The sequence below is a fragment of the Ciconia boyciana genome, chromosome 8, assembly GCF_034638445.1.
Source record: "Ciconia boyciana chromosome 8, ASM3463844v1, whole genome shotgun sequence".
Taxonomy (NCBI): Eukaryota; Metazoa; Chordata; class Aves; order Ciconiiformes; family Ciconiidae; genus Ciconia; species Ciconia boyciana.
The window spans coordinates 62,125,380-62,147,236 of NC_132941.1; the positions used below are offsets into that span (position 1 = coordinate 62,125,380).

Consider the following 21,857-nt stretch of genomic DNA (forward strand, 5'->3'; position numbering starts at 1 on the left):
TTAAAGAATTTCCTTTCTTGCTGAAATAGTTTGTGCTTAGCCTGCAGTCTAAATTTTCCGTAGAAATCTTGCATAAAATATATGCAGCTGATTTTGAGATCTGGAAGAGCAGAAGAAAAAAGCTGTGTATCACCTCTGTCCTCACAGGCCTTTAAAATTGGGCTAGGCAAGCACCTACTAGGAACAATGGGGCAAGAGGACAATAGATGACTTCTTAAGGTCACTTCCAGCTTGTTTGTCTGACTGTGTTTGTGCTCAATTCCATCTCTCCCAAAGCGACCCATCTCCAGCTGGTGAATGGAAGGCACAGATGTGAAGGTCGCGTTGAGCTCTATTATGACGGACGGGCGGGGACAGTTTGTGATGATTTCTGGGACCTTTCCGATGCCCAGGTTGTGTGCAGGCAGCTGGGATGTGGCCAGGCCGTTGCAGCTGTAGGAAGTTCTTACTTTGGGGAAGGCTCAGGAGACATCCTGCTGGATGATGTGATGTGCCGTGGAAATGAGGTCTCCTTGTCCCATTGTAATCACTCTGGATGGAGGATACACAACTGTGCCCACTATGAAGATGCTGGCGTTGTCTGTTCAGGTGCTATCACATTTTTCTTTTCTAAATACTTTTGCTATAAATTGCACTCAGTATACATATGTCGGCATGGGGGTCTGCAGACATTGTCCTCTTGAGATAACGTTTCATTCATTCAAGACATATGGTGGAAAGTTATACCAGATATATGTCTAATCTTTCTTTCTACTTTATTATGAAGAATTTTCAACCTGTGGAAGGGCACACTCCCTCTGAAAAGGCCTGTTCTCAGGAAGCAGAGTCTCATCCTCCAACAACCCTGTCTTTTCACTCCACTGACCCTGCAAAGCCAGCATGGACTCATGTTTTTCTCACTAGGGTAGTATACAAATTGTGCTTGCTCACTCCATGCAAAGCAATTAAAAAACCCAAGGATGAGATATTCATTGCAATATGCAGAACTTTTATTCCATCTAATTATCCAGCAGTGACAGAATACAGAAACAAGTCAAAATTAGAGGCAAAGCTATGTCTGATAGGCAATGTTCATCAGGGAGGAATGGGGTTAGGTGAAACTCATCTTATCGCAAGCCTTAATGCATTCATTATGGCCAATAATAATTTCACAGTCACTACCCAAACTGCCATAGCTGACAACTCGCTTTGCATTGTTTCTGTATTTTTCAAGATTTCCTTCAAGTTTAGGTCCACTAATATTCTTTTCATTTACAAATCCATTTTCATATCCATCCATTCTGAGCACTCTGTCACCTTGCTGTTTTCTGCTTTTACTTTCCCCTCATTATTTAAGAAAAGGTAGTTCATTTGTATGTTATTTTCTCCTGTATTAACAACAGATCATCATGAACCGAGACATGGCTGACAACAACACGTTGTTCAGATGTTTTATATATATTGCAGTGTTCCACATTTCCTCAAATAGGAAGAGCCTAGAGAGCTGAATTCATGCTAGAAGAAAATGCTAGCTACATCTCTGCTTTGCGCTTAGAAGAAAACAACAAAACTTGCTCTGATACCTCTATTACCATATGCATTATGTATTCAGCGTCTTTTTAAATGCCATTTATTTCTTGCTTGCATTCATGTCTCCAGTGCCTGTGACAGACTGGCCATATTCAACAGGTGGTTCATGCCGGCCTGATCCAATCCTGGCCTTGCGCCAAGCACCTCCCCAAGACCACTGCCTGGGCTGCTCCCGGGGATGACCTGAGCCTCTGCAGAAGGGCGTCTGCGATGGTGATAGGTCCAACCCCTGCTGCTGTGTCACGGATGGAGTGAGCGTGCACTTCAGTCGTTAGAGAGAAGTAAAAATATAGTTTATTGATACAGAATAGGGAGTTAACAAAGTTCAATGCGACAGTGTTTTAACAAGATTCAATGGCGAGGCACACTTGATTATTTACTGCATAGAGGACAGGGTCAGACAAAAGTGTCAGGGAGACCCTCCCGTTGAGTCAGGAGGTTCAGAAGGACCCCCTTGATTTCCAAACTCCTTCTCAGAGAGGAGTCTAGGTGCGGCTAGATCCAGTCCTAGTCCCAGACTTGGTCAGCGGTTTATATCTAAAGGATTATATGTGTGCGCAATCAATCCTTTATATCACTTAGCTAAGATTTCACAGTTTAGCATGCTATTAGTCACTTACCGAGCATCTGTTGCAGCAACGAATCTCTCAATCTTGAGGAGTAACCTTGAGAGGCATCCGTGCTCAAGGGGAGATCCTGGCGTGCAGCCCACTGCCATGCAGGAGAGCTCAAAGGGCTCTTGGGCTGCTCACTATTTATGGGGGATAAGATGACTGACCCATAGTCATATTTGCATGCTGACCACAGATTTTAGTTTCTTCGGTGGGTGCATTGCACAATAGCCCTAGGCTATCTGTCTCCTGAATCCACTTTGAGCCGATGCAGCCATCATGACCAGATGCATCCATTACAATCACCACTGGTGGTTATCACCTAAGCAGGGTTGCCGGAGATAAAGGTCGGGGGTGGGGGAAGCACACCGTCACATATGGTTTTACCTGCGTGACCACGCAGAGGCCATGAGGAAGTGGGATGGAAAACCTACCTCGACTCTGGAGGCACGGTATGTGACTTGCAAGGAAAAACAATCACACAAGGGGGTTCTTCCAGGAAAATTGCTGCCCCAGTTTGCAGTAGACAGTTCCCCAGACAGAGCAGAAGGGCTGCTCTCACTCCTGGTTTTCATGAAGGAACTCTGACTCGTATTTACAAGAAGTGGGTAACGAATACTATGAGCAGGACTAGAGGCGCCCTGCCTCCAGGCAGGTGGAGCAAAGGCACAACCGAGTTTACTGGACTGTGTGGTGTCGATGGCCTGGCGCATCAGACCCACAGGGGGATAAGGCTCTCGGAGACACCAGTGCACGGTGCACCCTAATGCCATCAAGCTAGGCAGGGGCAGAACCCATCTGTATTTCTGGAGTGACAGGGGGATCCCAACAGCTAACTGCATTGGAGGCCGAAGGGAGCCTAACCGGGAACGACTGGCAAAAGCACCCCATTGCGACTGGCCCAGAGGCTCGCGTCGTAAGCATCGTGGTTTAGCCCCAGCCGGCAACTAAGCACCACCCAGCCGCTCACTCACCCCCGCCCCGCGCGGTGGGATGGGGGAGAGAATCGGAAGAGCAAAAGTGAGAACACTTGTGGGGTGAGATAAGAACAGTTTAATAATTGAAATAAAATATATCAATCCTAGTCATAATCATAATCATGACTTGTAATGAAAAGGAAAAGAACAGAAAGAGAGAGAAAGAAAACCCAAGAAAGACAAGTGAGGAAAATGAAAAACAATTGCTCACCACCAACCAACTGATGCCCAGCCAGTTCCCGAGCAGCGGCCGTGCCCCGGCCAACTCCTCCCCCAGTTTATATGCTGAGCAGGACGTCCTATGGTACGGAATAGCCCTTTGGCCAGTTGGGGTCAGCTGTCCTGGCTGTGCCCCCTCCCAGCTTCTCGTGCACCTCCAGCCTCCTCGTTGGCAGGACGGGATGAGAAGCTGAATAGTCCTCGACTGCTCAGCAACAACTAAACCACCAGCACGTTATCAACATTATTTTCATCCTAAATCCAAAACACACCGCTATACCAGCTGCTAGAAAGAAAATTAACTCTCTCCCAGCCAAAACCAGGACAGAAGATAAAAAGTGCTTCACTTGCTTCTTTCTCTTCTTCCCTTCACGGTTAGAGCTATCGTGACCCAAACTGCCACAATGCCAATGTCTCCAGGAGTGTCTGCTTTTTTCAGGTTTTCTCTCTATGCGTTACTCTTGGGCTGTATTGGTGAATATCCCAGCTCAGGGGCTGAAGCTGCCCGGTGGCAGATGGGACACGTAGGAGCATGGTGCTGTGAACCACACACCCCAGGGCAGGGCACGGGTCTGCCAGTCATGCCCTTGGGGCTATCGGGCATGTGGCATGCAAACTTGGAGAGAGCAAAGCTCCAAGGTGGATTGCACCGTGTCCCAAAAGATCCATCTCTCTAGGGAAAACGTACCTCATCTGAGTTTGTTTATCACTTGCATTGTCAAATTCAGTCACTCTCTAGAAAGAGCCATTTACAACGAGAATCGTAGAATCATAGGATCATAGGATCATGGAATGGTTTGGGTTGGAAGGGACCTTTAAAGGTCTTCTAGTCCAAACCTCCTGCAATGAGCAGAGACACCTTCAACTAGAAGATGGCTCGGAGCCCTATCCAGCCTGACCTTGAATGTTTCCAGGGATGGCCTATCTACAACCAGTCTGGGCAACCAAGAAATTGGCACGTGTTTGCCTCAAGAGAAAATGTTTTGGAGACGTGTTCAAAGATTGTGTTTTCCTTTGCTCCCACCATGGAAGACCACCCTCCTGAGACCCCCAAGCTCTCCATCGCCCACCAGCATCCCCAGCGCCGGGAGAAAACCTGGCCCTGCTCCTTCATCCACAAGGTCCTCACTTGCTTCTTTCTCTTCCTCCCCTAACAGTTGCCACAACCACGACCGCAGGCATCTTCACGGCATCCGTTCCTCCAGGTGGGTCTGAATTTGTCACGCCTTTTCTGGCCGCTGCTTTTGGCGGCAGCAGCTAGTGGCTCACAGGGTGGGGGTCGGTCTTCTCCATGGGAGAGCAGAGCCAGGGAAACGCCCAGCCTAATTAAGCAGAGGGTGACAGTCCTGGTGGCCTGACACTCGTAGAGCGTTGCCAGTGCCCCGGCGAGAGAAAGCGCCTGCGTGCTGGAGGGTTTTCCCACGTTTTCCCTGTCTCCTCCTTCCCCAGGTGCCTCCCTGAGCCTGGTGAACGGCAGGAACCGGTGCGAGGGGCGCGTAGAGATTTACCACTACGGGGGCCGGGGCACCGTCTGTGATGACAGCTGGGACCTGAACGATGCCGAGGTCGTGTGCAGGCAGCTGGGATGCGGCTTTGCTGTGTCTGCACCATCAAATGCCTACTTTGGACAAGGCACTGGCAATATCTACCTGGACGACGTGCACTGCACAGGGACTGAGTCCTCCCTCTTTCAGTGCAGCTACCGTGGCTGGGGTGTCCACAACTGTGGCCACCATGAAGACGCTGGTGTTGTGTGCTCAGGTACCATTGCTTTTCCTTCCTAAATACCGGGACGCTTTCAGAAAGTGGCCCTTGGTGGCCACAATTAGGTATGCGTTGGAGATGCGTTCCGAGATTGTGGTTTTCGTTGCTCCCACCGTGGAAGACCACCCTCCTGAGACCCCCCAGCTCTCCATCGCCCACGTGACAGGCTGGCACCAACATCCCCAGCGCTGGGAGAAAACCGGGCCCTGCTCCTTCATCCACAAGGTCCTCACTTGCTTCTTTCTCTTCCTCCCCTAACAGATGCCACAAACATGAGCACTGTTCCCCCTCCGTCGACTACTCCAGGTGCGTCTGCTTGTTTCACCTTTCCGATGCGTTACTTTGGCTGCCTATTTGTTACTAGTTTCTAGGTTGGAGCTGTATCATTTGCACATTGTGATACTTTTGGAAAAAATCATTATTGGTCCTAACTGGTATTGGTACTAACTGTTTAATTCCTACATACTTGTCCCGGTTTCAGCGGGGATAGAGCTAATTTTCTTTCTAGGAGCTGGTATAGTGCTGTGTTTTGGATTTAGTATGAGAATAATGTTGATACCACCCTGATGTTTCAGTTGTCGCTAAGTAGCGCTTACACTAGTCAAGGACTTTTCAACTTGCCCTGCTCTGCCAGCTGCACAAGAAGCCGGGAGGGGGCACAGCCAAACTGGCCAAAGGGATTGTCCTTGCCATATGATGTCACGCTCAAATATGACGTCAGCAACTCAAAGAGGATGGGTCCTGCTCTCCACCTGTACGGACCAGTATCTCAGCCATTAGGAGTCAGGCTGCTTCTGCTCAAGAGAGAGGATATAGAGGGTACACGCCACGGGGCACCCTATGGTTTTACCTGCGTGACCATGCAGAGGCCATGAGGAAGTGGGATGGAAAACCTACCTCGACCCTGGAGGCACGGGTATGTGACTTGCAAGGAAAAACTATCACACAAGGGGGTTCTTCCAGGAAAATTGCTGCCCCAGTTTGCAGTAGACAGTTCCCCAGACAGAGCAGAAGGGCCGCTCTCACTCCTGGTTTTCATGAAGGAACTCTGACTCGTATTTACAAGAAGTGGGTAACAAATACTATGAGCAGGACTAGAGGCGCCCTGCCTCCAGGCAGGTGGAGCAAAGGCACAACCGAGTTTACTGGACTGTGTGGTGTCGATGGCCTGGCGCATCAGACCCACAGGAGGATAAGGCTCTCGGAGACACCGGTGCACGGTGCACCCTAATGCCATCAAGCTAGGCAGGGGCAGAACCCATCTGTATTTCTGGAGTGACAGGGGATCCCAACAGCTAACTGCATTGGAGGCCGAAGGGAGCCTAACCGGGAACGACTGGCAAAAGCACCCCATTGCGACTGGCCCAGAGGCTCGCGTCGTAAGCGTGGTGGTTTAGCCCCAGCCGGCAACTAAGCACCACCCAGCCGCTCGCTCACCCCCCCCCCGCGCGGTGGGATGGGGGAGAGAATCGGAAGAGCAAAAGTGAGAACACTTGTGGGGTGAGATAAGAACAGTTTAATAATTGAAATAAAATATATCAATCCTAGTCATAATCATAATCATGACTTGTAATGAAAAGGAAAAGAACAGAAAGAGAGAGAAAGAAAACCCAAGAAAGACAAGTGAGGAAAATGAAAAACAATTGCTCACCACCAACCAACTGATGCCCAGCCAGTTCCCGAGCAGCGGCCGTGCCCCGGCCAACTCCTCCCCCAGTTTATATGCTGAGCAGGACGTCCTATGGTACGGAATAGCCCTTTGGCCAGTTGGGGTCAGCTGTCCTGGCTGTGCCCCCTCCCAGCTTCTCGTGCACCTCCAGCCTCCTCGTTGGCAGGACGGGATGAGAAGCTGAATAGTCCTCGACTGCTCAGCAACAACTAAACCACCAGCACGTTATCAACATTATTTTCATCCTAAATCCAAAACACACCGCTATACCAGCTGCTAGAAAGAAAATTAACTCTCTCCCAGCCAAAACCAGGACAGAAGATAAAAAGTGCTTCACTTGCTTCTTTCTCTTCTTCCCTTCACGGTTAGAGCTATCATGACCCAAACTGCCACAATGCCAATGTCTCCAGGAGTGTCTGCTTTTTTCAGGTTTTCTCTCTATGCGTTACTCTTGGGCTGTATTGGTGAATATCCCAGCTCAGGGGGCTGAAGCTGCCCGGTGGCAGATGGGACACGTAGGAGCATGGTGCTGTGAACCACACACCCCAGGGCAGGGCACGGGTCTGCCAGTCATGCCCTTGGGGCTATCGGGCATGTGGCATGCAAACTTGGAGAGAGCAAAGCTCCAAGGTGGATTGCACCGTGTCCCAAAAGATCCATCTCTCTAGGGAAAACGTACCTCATCTGAGTTTGTTTATCACTTGCATTGTCAAATTCAGTCACTCTCTAGAAAGAGCCATTTACAACGAGAATCGTAGAATCATAGGATCATAGGATCATGGAATGGTTTGGGTTGGAAGGGACCTTTAAAGGTCTTCTAGTCCAAACCTCCTGCAATGAGCAGAGACACCTTCAACTAGAAGATGGCTCGGAGCCCTATCCAGCCTGACCTTGAATGTTTCCAGGGATGGCCTATCTACAACCAGTCTGGGCAACCAAGAAATTGGCACGTGTTTGCCTCAAGAGAAAATGTTTTGGAGACGTGTTCAAAGATTGTGTTTTCCTTTGCTCCCACCATGGAAGACCACCCTCCTGAGACCCCCAAGCTCTCCATCGCCCACCAGCATCCCCAGCGCCGGGAGAAAACCTGGCCCTGCTCCTTCATCCACAAGGTCCTCACTTGCTTCTTTCTCTTCCTCCCCTAACAGTTGCCACAACCACGACCGCAGGCATCTTCACGGCATCCGTTCCTCCAGGTGGGTCTGAATTTGTCACGCCTTTTCTGGCCGCTGCTTTTGGCGGCAGCAGCTAGTGGCTCACAGGGTGGGGGTCGGTCTTCTCCATGGGAGAGCAGAGCCAGGGAAACGCCCAGCCTAATTAAGCAGAGGGTGACAGTCCTGGTGGCCTGACACTCGTAGAGCGTTGCCAGTGCCCCGGCGAGAGAAAGCGCCTGCGTGCTGGAGGGTTTTCCCACGTTTTCCCTGTCTCCTCCTTCCCCAGGTGCCTCCCTGAGCCTGGTGAACGGCAGGAACCGGTGCGAGGGGCGCGTAGAGATTTACCACTACGGGGGCCGGGGCACCGTCTGTGATGACAGCTGGGACCTGAACGATGCCGAGGTCGTGTGCAGGCAGCTGGGATGCGGCTTTGCTGTGTCTGCACCATCAAATGCCTACTTTGGACAAGGCACTGGCAATATCTACCTGGACGACGTGCACTGCACAGGGACTGAGTCCTCCCTCTTTCAGTGCAGCTACCGTGGCTGGGGTGTCCACAACTGTGGCCACCATGAAGACGCTGGTGTTGTGTGCTCAGGTACCATTGCTTTTCCTTCCTAAATACCGGGACGCTTTCAGAAAGTGGCCCTTGGTGGCCACAATTAGGTATGCGTTGGAGATGTGTTCCAAGATTGTGGTTTTTGTTGCTCCCACTGTGGAAGACCACCCTCCTGAGGCCCCCCCGCCCTCCATCGCCCACGTGACAGGCTGGCACCAACATCCCCAGCGCTGGGAGAAAACCGGGCCCTGCTCCTTCATCCACAAGGTCCTCACTTGCTTCTTTCTCTTCCTCCCCTAACAGATGCCACAAACATGAGCACTGTTCCCCCTCCGTCGACTACTCCAGGTGCGTCTGCTTGTTTCACCTTTCCGATGCGTTACTTTGGCTGCCTATTTGTTACTAGTTTCTAGGTTGGAGCTGTATCATTTGCACATTGTGATACTTTTGGAAAAAATCATTATTGGTCCTAACTGGTATTGGTACTAACTGTTTAATTCCTACATACTTGTCCCGGTTTCAGCGGGGATAGAGCTAATTTTCTTTCTAGGAGCTGGTATAGTGCTGTGTTTTGGATTTAGTATGAGAATAATGTTGATACCACCCTGATGTTTCAGTTGTCGCTAAGTAGCGCTTACACTAGTCAAGGACTTTTCAACTTGCCCTGCTCTGCCAGCTGCACAAGAAGCCGGGAGGGGCACAGCCAAACTGGCCAAAGGGATTGTCCTTGCCATATGATGTCACGCTCAAATATGACGTCAGCAACTCAAAGAGGATGGGTCCTGCTCTCCACCTGTACGGACCAGTATCTCAGCCATTAGGAGTCAGGCTGCTTCTGCTCAAGAGAGAGGATATAGAGGGTACACGCCACGGGGCACCCTATGGTTTTACCTGCGTGACCATGCAGAGGCCATGAGGAAGTGGGATGGAAAACCTACCTCGACCCTGGAGGCACGGGTATGTGACTTGCAAGGAAAAACTATCACACAAGGGGGTTCTTCCAGGAAAATTGCTGCCCCAGTTTGCAGTAGACAGTTCCCCAGACAGAGCAGAAGGGCCGCTCTCACTCCTGGTTTTCATGAAGGAACTCTGACTCGTATTTACAAGAAGTGGGTAACAAATACTATGAGCAGGACTAGAGGCGCCCTGCCTCCAGGCAGGTGGAGCAAAGGCACAACCGAGTTTACTGGACTGTGTGGTGTCGATGGCCTGGCGCATCAGACCCACAGGAGGATAAGGCTCTCGGAGACACCGGTGCACGGTGCACCCTAATGCCATCAAGCTAGGCAGGGGCAGAACCCATCTGTATTTCTGGAGTGACAGGGGGATCCCAACAGCTAACTGCATTGGAGGCCGAAGGGAGCCTAACCGGGAACGACTGGCAAAAGCACCCCATTGCGACTGGCCCAGAGGCTCGCGTCGTAAGCGTGGTGGTTTAGCCCCAGCCGGCAACTAAGCACCACCCAGCCGCTCGCTCACCCCCGCCCCGCGCGGTGGGATGGGGGAGAGAATCGGAAGAGCAAAAGTGAGAACACTTGTGGGGTGAGATAAGAACAGTTTAATAATTGAAATAAAATATATCAATCCTAGTCATAATCATAATCATGACTTGTAATGAAAAGGAAAAGAACAGAAAGAGAGAGAAAGAAAACCCAAGAAAGACAAGTGAGGAAAATGAAAAACAATTGCTCACCACCAACCAACTGATGCCCAGCCAGTTCCCAAGCAGCGGCCGTGCCCCAGCCAACTCCTCCCCAGTTTATATGCTGAGCAGGACGTCCTATGGTACGGAATAGCCCTTTGGCCAGTTGGGGTCAGCTGTCCTGGCTGTGCCCCTCCCAGCTTCTCGTGCACCTCCAGCCTCCTCGTTGGCAGGACGGGATGAGAAGCTGAATAGTCCTCGACTGCTCAGCAACAACTAAACCACCAGCACGTTATCAACATTATTTTCATCCTAAATCCAAAACACACCGCTATACCAGCTGCTAGAAAGACAATTAACTCCTCCCAGCCAAAACCAGGACAGAAGATAAAAAGTGCTTCACTTGCTTCTTTCTCTTCTTCCCTTCACGGTTAGAGCGATCATGACCCAAACTGCCACAATGCCAATGTCTCCAGGAGTGTCTGCTTTTTCAGGTTTTCTCTCTATGCGTTACTCTTGGGCTGTATTGGTGAATATCCCAGCTCAGGGGGCTGAAGCTGCCCGGTGGCAGATGGGACACGTAGGAGCATGGTGCTGTGAACCACACACCCCAGGGCAGGGCACGGGTCTGCCAGTCATGCCCTTGGGGCTATCGGGCATGTGGCATGCAAACTTGGAGAGAGCAAAGCTCCAAGGTGGATTGCACCGTGTCCCAAAAGATCCATCTCTCTAGGGAAAACGTACCTCATCTGAGTTTGTTTATCACTTGCATTGTCAAATTCAGTCACTCTCTAGAAAGAGCCATTTACAACGAGAATCGTAGAATCATAGGATCATAGGATCATGGAATGGTTTGGGTTGGAAGGGACCTTTAAAGGTCTTCTAGTCCAAACCTCCTGCAATGAGCAGAGACACCTTCAACTAGAAGATGGCTCGGAGCCCTATCCAGCCTGACCTTGAATGTTTCCAGGGATGGCCTATCTACAACCAGTCTGGGCAACCAAGAAATTGGCACGTGTTTGCCTCAAGAGAAAATGTTTTGGAGACGTGTTCAAAGATTGTGTTTTCCTTTGCTCCCACCATGGAAGACCACCCTCCTGAGACCCCCAAGCTCTCCATCGCCCACCAGCATCCCCAGCGCCGGGAGAAAACCTGGCCCTGCTCCTTCATCCACAAGGTCCTCACTTGCTTCTTTCTCTTCCTCCCCTAACAGTTGCCACAACCACGACCGCAGGCATCTTCACGGCATCCGTTCCTCCAGGTGGGTCTGAATTTGTCACGCCTTTTCTGGCCGCTGCTTTTGGCGGCAGCAGCTAGTGGCTCACAGGGTGGGGGTCGGTCTTCTCCATGGGAGAGCAGAGCCAGGGAAACGCCCAGCCTAATTAAGCAGAGGGTGACAGTCCTGGTGGCCTGACACTCGTAGAGCGTTGCCAGTGCCCCGGCGAGAGAAAGCGCCTGCGTGCTGGAGGGTTTTCCCACGTTTTCCCTGTCTCCTCCTTCCCCAGGTGCCTCCCTGAGCCTGGTGAACGGCAGGAACCGGTGCGAGGGGCGCGTAGAGATTTACCACTACGGGGGCCGGGGCACCGTCTGTGATGACAGCTGGGACCTGAACGATGCCGAGGTCGTGTGCAGGCAGCTGGGATGCGGCTTTGCTGTGTCTGCACCATCAAATGCCTACTTTGGACAAGGCACTGGCAATATCTACCTGGACGACGTGCACTGCACAGGGACTGAGTCCTCCCTCTTTCAGTGCAGCTACCGTGGCTGGGGTGTCCACAACTGTGGCCACCATGAAGACGCTGGTGTTGTGTGCTCAGGTACCATTGCTTTTCCTTCCTAAATACCGGGACGCTTTCAGAAAGTGGCCCTTGGTGGCCACAATTAGGTATGCGTTGGAGATGTGTTCCGAGATTGTGGTTTTCGTTGCTCCCACCGTGGAAGACCACCCTCCTGAGACCCCCCAGCTCTCCATCGCCCACGTGACAGGCTGGCACCAACATCCCCAGCGCTGGGAGAAAACCGGGCCCTGCTCCTTCATCCACAAGGTCCTCACTTGCTTCTTTCTCTTCCTCCCTAACAGATGCCACAAACATGAGCACTGTTCCCCCTCCGTCGACTACTCCAGGTGCGTCTGCTTGTTTCACCTTTCCGATGCGTTACTTTGGCTGCCTATTTGTTACTAGTTTCTAGGTTGGAGCTGTATCATTTGCACATTGTGATACTTTTGGAAAAAATCATTATTGGTCCTAACTGGTATTGGTACTAACTGTTTAATTCCTACATACTTGTCCCGGTTTCAGCGGGGATAGAGCTAATTTTCTTTCTAGGAGCTGGTATAGTGCTGTGTTTTGGATTTAGTATGAGAATAATGTTGATACCACCCTGATGTTTCAGTTGTCGCTAAGTAGCGCTTACACTAGTCAAGGACTTTTCAACTTGCCCTGCTCTGCCAGCTGCACAAGAAGCCGGGAGGGGCACAGCCAAACTGGCCAAAGGGATTGTCCTTGCCATATGATGTCACGCTCAAATATGACGTCAGCAACTCAAAGAGGATGGGTCCTGCTCTCCACCTGTACGGACCAGTATCTCAGCCATTAGGAGTCAGGCTGCTTCTGCTCAAGAGAGAGGATATAGAGGGTACACGCCACGGGGCACCCTATGGTTTTACCTGCGTGACCATGCAGAGGCCATGAGGAAGTGGGATGGAAAACCTACCTCGACCCTGGAGGCACGGGTATGTGACTTGCAAGGAAAAACTATCACACAAGGGGGTTCTTCCAGGAAAATTGCTGCCCCAGTTTGCAGTAGACAGTTCCCCAGACAGAGCAGAAGGGCCGCTCTCACTCCTGGTTTTCATGAAGGAACTCTGACTCGTATTTACAAGAAGTGGGTAACAAATACTATGAGCAGGACTAGAGGCGCCCTGCCTCCAGGCAGGTGGAGCAAAGGCACAACCGAGTTTACTGGACTGTGTGGTGTCGATGGCCTGGCGCATCAGACCCACAGGAGGATAAGGCTCTCGGAGACACCGGTGCACGGTGCACCCTAATGCCATCAAGCTAGGCAGGGGCAGAACCCATCTGTATTTCTGGAGTGACAGGGGATCCCAACAGCTAACTGCATTGGAGGCCGAAGGGAGCCTAACCGGGAACGACTGGCAAAAGCACCCCATTGCGACTGGCCCAGAGGCTCGCGTCGTAAGCGTGGTGGTTTAGCCCCAGCCGGCAACTAAGCACCACCCAGCCGCTCGCTCACCCCCGCCCCGCGCGGTGGGATGGGGGAGAGAATCGGAAGAGCAAAAGTGAGAACACTTGTGGGGTGAGATAAGAACAGTTTAATAATTGAAATAAAATATATCAATCCTAGTCATAATCATAATCATGACTTGTAATGAAAAGGAAAAGAACAGAAAGAGAGAGAAAGAAAACCCAAGAAAGACAAGTGAGGAAAATGAAAAACAATTGCTCACCACCAACCAACTGATGCCCAGCCAGTTCCCGAGCAGCGGCCGTGCCCCGGCCAACTCCTCCCCCAGTTTATATGCTGAGCAGGACGTCCTATGGTACGGAATAGCCCTTTGGCCAGTTGGGGTCAGCTGTCCTGGCTGTGCCCCCTCCCAGCTTCTCGTGCACCTCCAGCCTCCTCGTTGGCAGGACGGGATGAGAAGCTGAATAGTCCTCGACTGCTCAGCAACAACTAAACCACCAGCACGTTATCAACATTATTTTCATCCTAAATCCAAAACACACCGCTATACCAGCTGCTAGAAAGAAAATTAACTCTCTCCCAGCCAAAACCAGGACAGAAGATAAAAAGTGCTTCACTTGCTTCTTTCTCTTCTTCCCTTCACGGTTAGAGCTATCATGACCCAAACTGCCACAATGCCAATGTCTCCAGGAGTGTCTGCTTTTTTCAGGTTTTCTCTCTATGCGTTACTCTTGGGCTGTATTGGTGAATATCCCAGCTCAGGGGGCTGAAGCTGCCCGGTGGCAGATGGGACACGTAGGAGCATGGTGCTGTGAACCACACACCCCAGGGCAGGGCACGGGTCTGCCAGTCATGCCCTTGGGGCTATCGGGCATGTGGCATGCAAACTTGGAGAGAGCAAAGCTCCAAGGTGGATTGCACCGTGTCCCAAAAGATCCATCTCTCTAGGGAAAACGTACCTCATCTGAGTTTGTTTATCACTTGCATTGTCAAATTCAGTCACTCTCTAGAAAGAGCCATTTACAACGAGAATCGTAGAATCATAGGATCATAGGATCATGGAATGGTTTGGGTTGGAAGGGACCTTTAAAGGTCTTCTAGTCCAAACCTCCTGCAATGAGCAGAGACACCTTCAACTAGAAGATGGCTCGGAGCCCTATCCAGCCTGACCTTGAATGTTTCCAGGGATGGCCTATCTACAACCAGTCTGGGCAACCAAGAAATTGGCACGTGTTTGCCTCAAGAGAAAATGTTTTGGAGACGTGTTCAAAGATTGTGTTTTCCTTTGCTCCCACCATGGAAGACCACCCTCCTGAGACCCCCAAGCTCTCCATCGCCCACCAGCATCCCCAGCGCCGGGAGAAAACCTGGCCCTGCTCCTTCATCCACAAGGTCCTCACTTGCTTCTTTCTCTTCCTCCCCTAACAGTTGCCACAACCACGACCGCAGGCATCTTCACGGCATCCGTTCCTCCAGGTGGGTCTGAATTTGTCACGCCTTTTCTGGCCGCTGCTTTTGGCGGCAGCAGCTAGTGGCTCACAGGGTGGGGGTCGGTCTTCTCCATGGGAGAGCAGAGCCAGGGAAACGCCCAGCCTAATTAAGCAGAGGGTGACAGTCCTGGTGGCCTGACACTCGTAGAGCGTTGCCAGTGCCCCGGCGAGAGAAAGCGCCTGCGTGCTGGAGGGTTTTCCCACGTTTTCCCTGTCTCCTCCTTCCCCAGGTGCCTCCCTGAGCCTGGTGAACGGCAGGAACCGGTGCGAGGGGCGCGTAGAGATTTACCACTACGGGGGCCGGGGCACCGTCTGTGATGACAGCTGGGACCTGAACGATGCCGAGGTCGTGTGCAGGCAGCTGGGATGCGGCTTTGCTGTGTCTGCACCATCAAATGCCTACTTTGGACAAGGCACTGGCAATATCTACCTGGACGACGTGCACTGCACAGGGACTGAGTCCTCCCTCTTTCAGTGCAGCTACCGTGGCTGGGGCGTCCACAACTGTGGCCACCATGAAGACGCTGGTGTTGTGTGCTCAGGTACCATTGCTTTTCCTTCCTAAATACCGGGACGCTTTCAGAAAGTGGCCCTTGGTGGCCACAATTAGGTATGCGTTGGAGATGTGTTCCAAGATTGTGGTTTTCGTTGCTCCCACCGTGGAAGACCACCCTCCTGAGACCCCCCAGCTCTCCATCGCCCACGTGACAGGCTGGCACCAACATCCCCAGCGCTGGGAGAAAACCGGGCCCTGCTCCTTCATCCACAAGGTCCTCACTTGCTTCTTTCTCTTCCTCCCCTAACAGATGCCACAAACGTGACCACGGTTCCCCCTCCATCGACTACTCCAGGTGCGTCTGCTTGTTTCACCTTTCCGATGCGTTACTTGGGCTGCCTATTTGTTACTAGTTTCTAGGTTGGAGCTGTATCATTTGCACATTGTGATACTTTTGGAAAAAATCATTATTGGTCCTAACTGGTATTGGTACTAACTGTTTAATTCCTACATACTTGTCCCGGTTTCAGCGGGGATAGAGCTAATTTTCTTTCTAGGAGCTGGTATAGTGCTGTGTTTTGGATTTAGTATGAGAATAATGTTGATACCACCCTGATGTTTCAGTTGTCGCTAAGTAGCGCTTACACTAGTCAAGGACTTTTCAACTTGCCCTGCTCTGCCAGCTGCACAAGAAGCCGGGAGGGGGCACAGCCAAACTGGCCAAAGGGATTGTCCTTGCCATATGATGTCACGCTCAAATATGACGTCAGCAACTCAAAGAGGATGGGTCCTGCTCTCCACCTGTACGGACCAGTATCTCAGCCATTAGGAGTCAGGCTGCTTCTGCTCAAGAGAGAGGATATAGAGGGTACACGCCACGGGGCACCCTATGGTTTTACCTGCGTGACCATGCAGAGGCCATGAGGAAGTGGGATGGAAAACCTACCTCGACCCTGGAGGCACGGGTATGTGACTTGCAAGGAAAAACTATCACACAAGGGGGTTCTTCCAGGAAAATTGCTGCCCCAGTTTGCAGTAGACAGTTCCCCAGACAGAGCAGAAGGGCCGCTCTCACTCCTGGTTTTCATGAAGGAACTCTGACTCGTATTTACAAGAAGTGGGTAACAAATACTATGAGCAGGACTAGAGGCGCCCTGCCTCCAGGCAGGTGGAGCAAAGGCACAACCGAGTTTACTGGACTGTGTGGTGTCGATGGCCTGGCGCATCAGACCCACAGGAGGATAAGGCTCTCGGAGACACCGGTGCACGGTGCACCCTAATGCCATCAAGCTAGGCAGGGGCAGAACCCATCTGTATTTCTGGAGTGACAGGGGATCCCAACAGCTAACTGCATTGGAGGCCGAAGGAGCCTAACCGGGAACGACTGGCAAAAGCACCCCATTGCGACTGGCCCAGAGGCTCGCGTCGTAAGCGTGGTGGTTTAGCCCCAGCCGGCAACTAAGCACCACCCAGCCGCTCGCTCACCCCCGCCCGCGCGGTGGGATGGGGAGAGAATCGGAAGAGCAAAAGTGAGAACACTTGTGGGGTGAGATAAGAACAGTTTAATAATTGAAATAAAATATATCAATCCTAGTCATAATCATAATCATGACTTGTAATGAAAAGGAAAAGAACAGAAAGAGAGAGAAAGAAAACCCAAGAAAGACAAGTGAGGAAAATGAAAAACAATTGCTCACCACCAACCAACTGATGCCCAGCCAGTTCCCAAGCAGCGGCCGTGCCCCGGCCAACTCCTCCCCCAGTTTATATGCTGAGCAGGACGTCCTATGGTACGGAATAGCCCTTTGGCCAGTTGGGGTCAGCTGTCCTGGCTGTGCCCCCTCCCAGCTTCTCGTGCACCTCCAGCCTCCTCGTTGGCAGGACGGGATGAGAAGCTGAATAGTCCTCGACTGCTCAGCAACAACTAAACCACCAGCACGTTATCAACATTATTTTCATCCTAAATCCAAAACACACCGCTATACCAGCTGCTAGAAAGACAATTAACTCCCTCCCAGCCAAAACCAGGACAGAAGATAAAAAGTGCTTCACTTGCTTCTTTCTCTTCTTCCCTTCACGGTTAGAGCGATCATGACCCAAACTGCCACAATGCCAATGTCTCCAGGAGTGTCTGCTTTTTTCAGGTTTTCTCTCTATGCGTTACTCTTGGGCTGTATTGGTGAATATCCCAGCTCAGGGGGCTGAAGCTGCCCGGTGGCAGATGGGACACGTAGGAGCATGGTGCTGTGAACCACACACCCCAGGGCAGGGCACGGGTCTGCCAGTCATGCCCTTGGGGCTATCGGGCATGTGGCATGCAAACTTGGAGAGAGCAAAGCTCCAAGGTGGATTGCACCGTGTCCCAAAAGATCCATCTCTCTAGGGAAAACGTACCTCATCTGAGTTTGTTTATCACTTGCATTGTCAAATTCAGTCACTCTCTAGAAAGAGCCATTTACAACGAGAATCGTAGAATCATAGGATCATAGGATCATGGAATGGTTTGGGTTGGAAGGGACCTTTAAAGGTCTTCTAGTCCAAACCTCCTGCAATGAGCAGAGACACCTTCAACTAGAAGATGGCTCGGAGCCCTATCCAGCCTGACCTTGAATGTTTCCAGGGATGGCCTATCTACAACCAGTCTGGGCAACCAAGAAATTGGCACGTGTTTGCCTCAAGAGAAAATGTTTTGGAGACGTGTTCAAAGATTGTGTTTTCCTTTGCTCCCACCATGGAAGACCACCCTCCTGAGACCCCCAAGCTCTCCATCGCCCACCAGCATCCCCAGCGCCGGGAGAAAACCTGGCCCTGCTCCTTCATCCACAAGGTCCTCACTTGCTTCTTTCTCTTCCTCCCCTAACAGTTGCCACAACCACGACCGCAGGCATCTTCACGGCATCCGTTCCTCCAGGTGGGTCTGAATTTGTCACGCCTTTTCTGGCCGCTGCTTTTGGCGGCAGCAGCTAGTGGCTCACAGGGTGGGGGTCGGTCTTCTCCATGGGAGAGCAGAGCCAGGGAAACGCCCAGCCTAATTAAGCAGAGGGTGACAGTCCTGGTGGCCTGACACTCGTAGAGCGTTGCCAGTGCCCCGGCGAGAGAAAGCGCCTGCGTGCTGGAGGGTTTTCCCACGTTTTCCCTGTCTCCTCCTTCCCCAGGTGCCTCCCTGAGCCTGGTGAACGGCAGGAACCGGTGCGAGGGGCGCGTAGAGATTTACCACTACGGGGGCCGGGGCACCGTCTGTGATGACAGCTGGGACCTGAACGATGCCGAGGTCGTGTGCAGGCAGCTGGGATGCGGCTTTGCTGTGTCTGCACCATCAAATGCCTACTTTGGACAAGGCACTGGCAATATCTACCTGGACGACGTGCACTGCACAGGGACTGAGTCCTCCCTCTTTCAGTGCAGCTACCGTGGCTGGGGCGTCCACAACTGTGGCCACCATGAAGACGCTGGTGTTGTGTGCTCAGGTACCATTGCTTTTCCTTCCTAAATACCGGGACGCTTTCAGAAAGTGGCCCTTGGTGGCCACAATTAGGTATGCGTTGGAGATGTGTTCCGAGATTGTGGTTTTGGTTGCTCCCACCGTGGAAGACCACCCTCCTGAGACCCCCCAGCTCTCCATCGCCCACGTGACAGGCTGGCACCAACATCCCCAGCGCTGGGAGAAAACCGGGCCCTGCTCCTTCATCCACAAGGTCCTCACTTGCTTCTTTCTCTTCCTCCCCTAACAGATTCCACAAACATGAGCACTGTTCCCCCTCCGTCGACTACTCCAGGTGCGTCTGCTTGTTTCACCTTTCCGATGCGTTACTTGGGCTGCCTATTTGTTACTAGTTTCTAGGTTGGAGCTGTATCATTTGCACATTGTGATACTTTTGGAAAAAATCATTATTGGTCCTAACTGGTATTGGTACTAACTGTTTAATTCCTACATACTTGTCCCGGTTTCAGCGGGGATAGAGCTAATTTTCTTTCTAGGAGCTGGTATAGTGCTGTGTTTTGGATTTAGTATGAGAATAATGTTGATACCACCCTGATGTTTCAGTTGTCGCTAAGTAGCGCTTACACTAGTCAAGGACTTTTCAACTTGCCCTGCTCTGCCAGCTGCACAAGAAGCCGGGAGGGGGCACAGCCAAACTGGCCAAAGGGATTGTCCTTGCCATATGATGTCACGCTCAAATATGACGTCAGCAACTCAAAGAGGATGGGTCCTGCTCTCCACCTGTACGGACCAGTATCTCAGCCATTAGGAGTCAGGCTGCTTCTGCTCAAGAGAGAGGATATAGAGGGTACACGCCACGGGGCACCCTATGGTTTTACCTGCGTGACCATGCAGAGGCCATGAGGAAGTGGGATGGAAAACCTACCTTGACTCTGGAGGCACGGGTATGTGACTTGCAAGGAAAAACTATCACACAAGGGGGTTCTTCCAGGAAAATTGCTGCCCCAGTTTGCAGTAGACAGTTCCCCAGACAGAGCAGAAGGGCCGCTCTCACTCCTGGTTTTCATGAAGGAACTCTGACTCGTATTTACAAGAAGTGGGTAACAAATACTATGAGCAGGACTAGAGGCGCCCTGCCTCCAGGCAGGTGGAGCAAAGGCACAACCGAGTTTACTGGACTGTGTGGTGTCGATGGCCTGGCGCATCAGACCCACAGGGGGATAAGGCTCTCGGAGACACCGGTGCACGGTGCACCCTAATGCCATCAAGCTAGGCAGGGGCAGAACCCATCTGTATTTCTGGAGTGACAGGGGATCCCAACAGCTAACTGCATTGGAGGCCGAAGGGAGCCTAACCGGGAACGACTGGCAAAAGCACCCCATTGCGACTGGCCCAGAGGCTCGCGTCGTAAGCATCGTGGTTTAGCCCCAGCCGGCAACTAAGCACCACCCAGCCGCTCGCTCACCCCCGCCCCGCGCGGTGGGATGGGGGAGAGAATCGGAAGAGCAAAAGTGAGAACACTTGTGGGGTGAGATAAGAACAGTTTAATAATTGAAATAAAATATATCAATCCTAGTCATAATCATAATCATGACTTGTAATGAAAAGGAAAAGAACAGAAAGAGAGAGAAAGAAAACCCAAGAAAGACAAGTGAGGAAAATGAAAAACAATTGCTCACCACCAACCAACTGATGCCCAGCCAGTTCCCGAGCAGCGGCCGTGCCCCGGCCAACTCCTCCCCCAGTTTATATGCTGAGCAGGACGTCCTATGGTACGGAATAGCCCTTTGGCCAGTTGGGGTCAGCTGTCCTGGCTGTGCCCCCTCCCAGCTTCTCGTGCACCTCCAGCCTCCTCGTTGGCAGGACGGGATGAGAAGCTGAATAGTCCTCGACTGCTCAGCAACAACTAAACCACCAGCACGTTATCAACATTATTTTCATCCTAAATCCAAAACACACCGCTATACCAGCTGCTAGAAAGACAATTAACTCCCTCCCAGCCAAAACCAGGACAGAAGATAAAAAGTGCTTCACTTGCTTCTTTCTCTTCTTCCCTTCACGGTTAGAGCGATCATGACCCAAACTGCCACAATGCCAATGTCTCCAGGAGTGTCTGCTTTTTTCAGGTTTTCTCTCTATGCGTTACTCTTGGGCTGTATTGGTGAATATCCCAGCTCAGGGGCTGAAGCTGCCCGGTGGCAGATGGGACACGTAGGAGCATGGTGCTGTGAACCACACACCCCAGGGCAGGGCACGGGTCTGCCAGTCATGCCCTTGGGGCTATCGGGCATGTGGCATGCAAACTTGGAGAGAGCAAAGCTCCAAGGTGGATTGCACCGTGTCCCAAAAGATCCATCTCTCTAGGGAAAACGTACCTCATCTGAGTTTGTTTATCACTTGCATTGTCAAATTCAGTCACTCTCTAGAAAGAGCCATTTACAACGAGAATCGTAGAATCATAGGATCATAGGATCATGGAATGGTTTGGGTTGGAAGGGACCTTTAAAGGTCTTCTAGTCCAAACCTCCTGCAATGAGCAGAGACACCTTCAACTAGAAGATGGCTCGGAGCCCTATCCAGCCTGACCTTGAATGTTTCCAGGGATGGCCTATCTACAACCAGTCTGGGCAACCAAGAAATTGGCACGTGTTTGCCTCAAGAGAAAATGTTTTGGAGACGTGTTCAAAGATTGTGTTTTCCTTTGCTCCCACCATGGAAGACCACCCTCCTGAGACCCCCAAGCTCTCCATCGCCCACCAGCATCCCCAGCGCCGGGAGAAAACCTGGCCCTGCTCCTTCATCCACAAGGTCCTCACTTGCTTCTTTCTCTTCCTCCCCTAACAGTTGCCACAACCACGACCGCAGGCATCTTCACGGCATCCGTTCCTCCAGGTGGGTCTGAATTTGTCACGCCTTTTCTGGCCGCTGCTTTTGGCGGCAGCAGCTAGTGGCTCACAGGGTGGGGGTCGGTCTTCTCCATGGGAGAGCAGAGCCAGGGAAACGCCCAGCCTAATTAAGCAGAGGGTGACAGTCCTGGTGGCCTGACACTCGTAGAGCG

At 51.6% G+C, this 21,857-nt stretch overlaps 1 protein-coding gene across 1 annotated transcript in view; it reads left to right on the forward strand.

Moving 5' to 3' along the window:
* Nucleotides 1-21,857, forward strand: part of LOC140656142 (scavenger receptor cysteine-rich domain-containing protein DMBT1-like) — an 88,630-nt gene that overhangs the window by 19,308 nt on the left and 47,465 nt on the right. Inside the window, 10 exon segments of the mRNA XM_072871477.1 lie at nucleotides 277-588; nucleotides 4,826-5,137; nucleotides 8,250-8,561; nucleotides 8,826-8,870; nucleotides 11,613-11,982; nucleotides 15,081-15,403; nucleotides 17,091-17,119; nucleotides 18,155-18,184; nucleotides 18,476-18,824; nucleotides 20,515-20,543. Of these exon segments, the coding sequence (XP_072727578.1) occupies nucleotides 277-588; nucleotides 4,826-5,137; nucleotides 8,250-8,561; nucleotides 8,826-8,870; nucleotides 11,613-11,982; nucleotides 15,081-15,403; nucleotides 17,091-17,119; nucleotides 18,155-18,184; nucleotides 18,476-18,824; nucleotides 20,515-20,543 (2,111 nt within the window).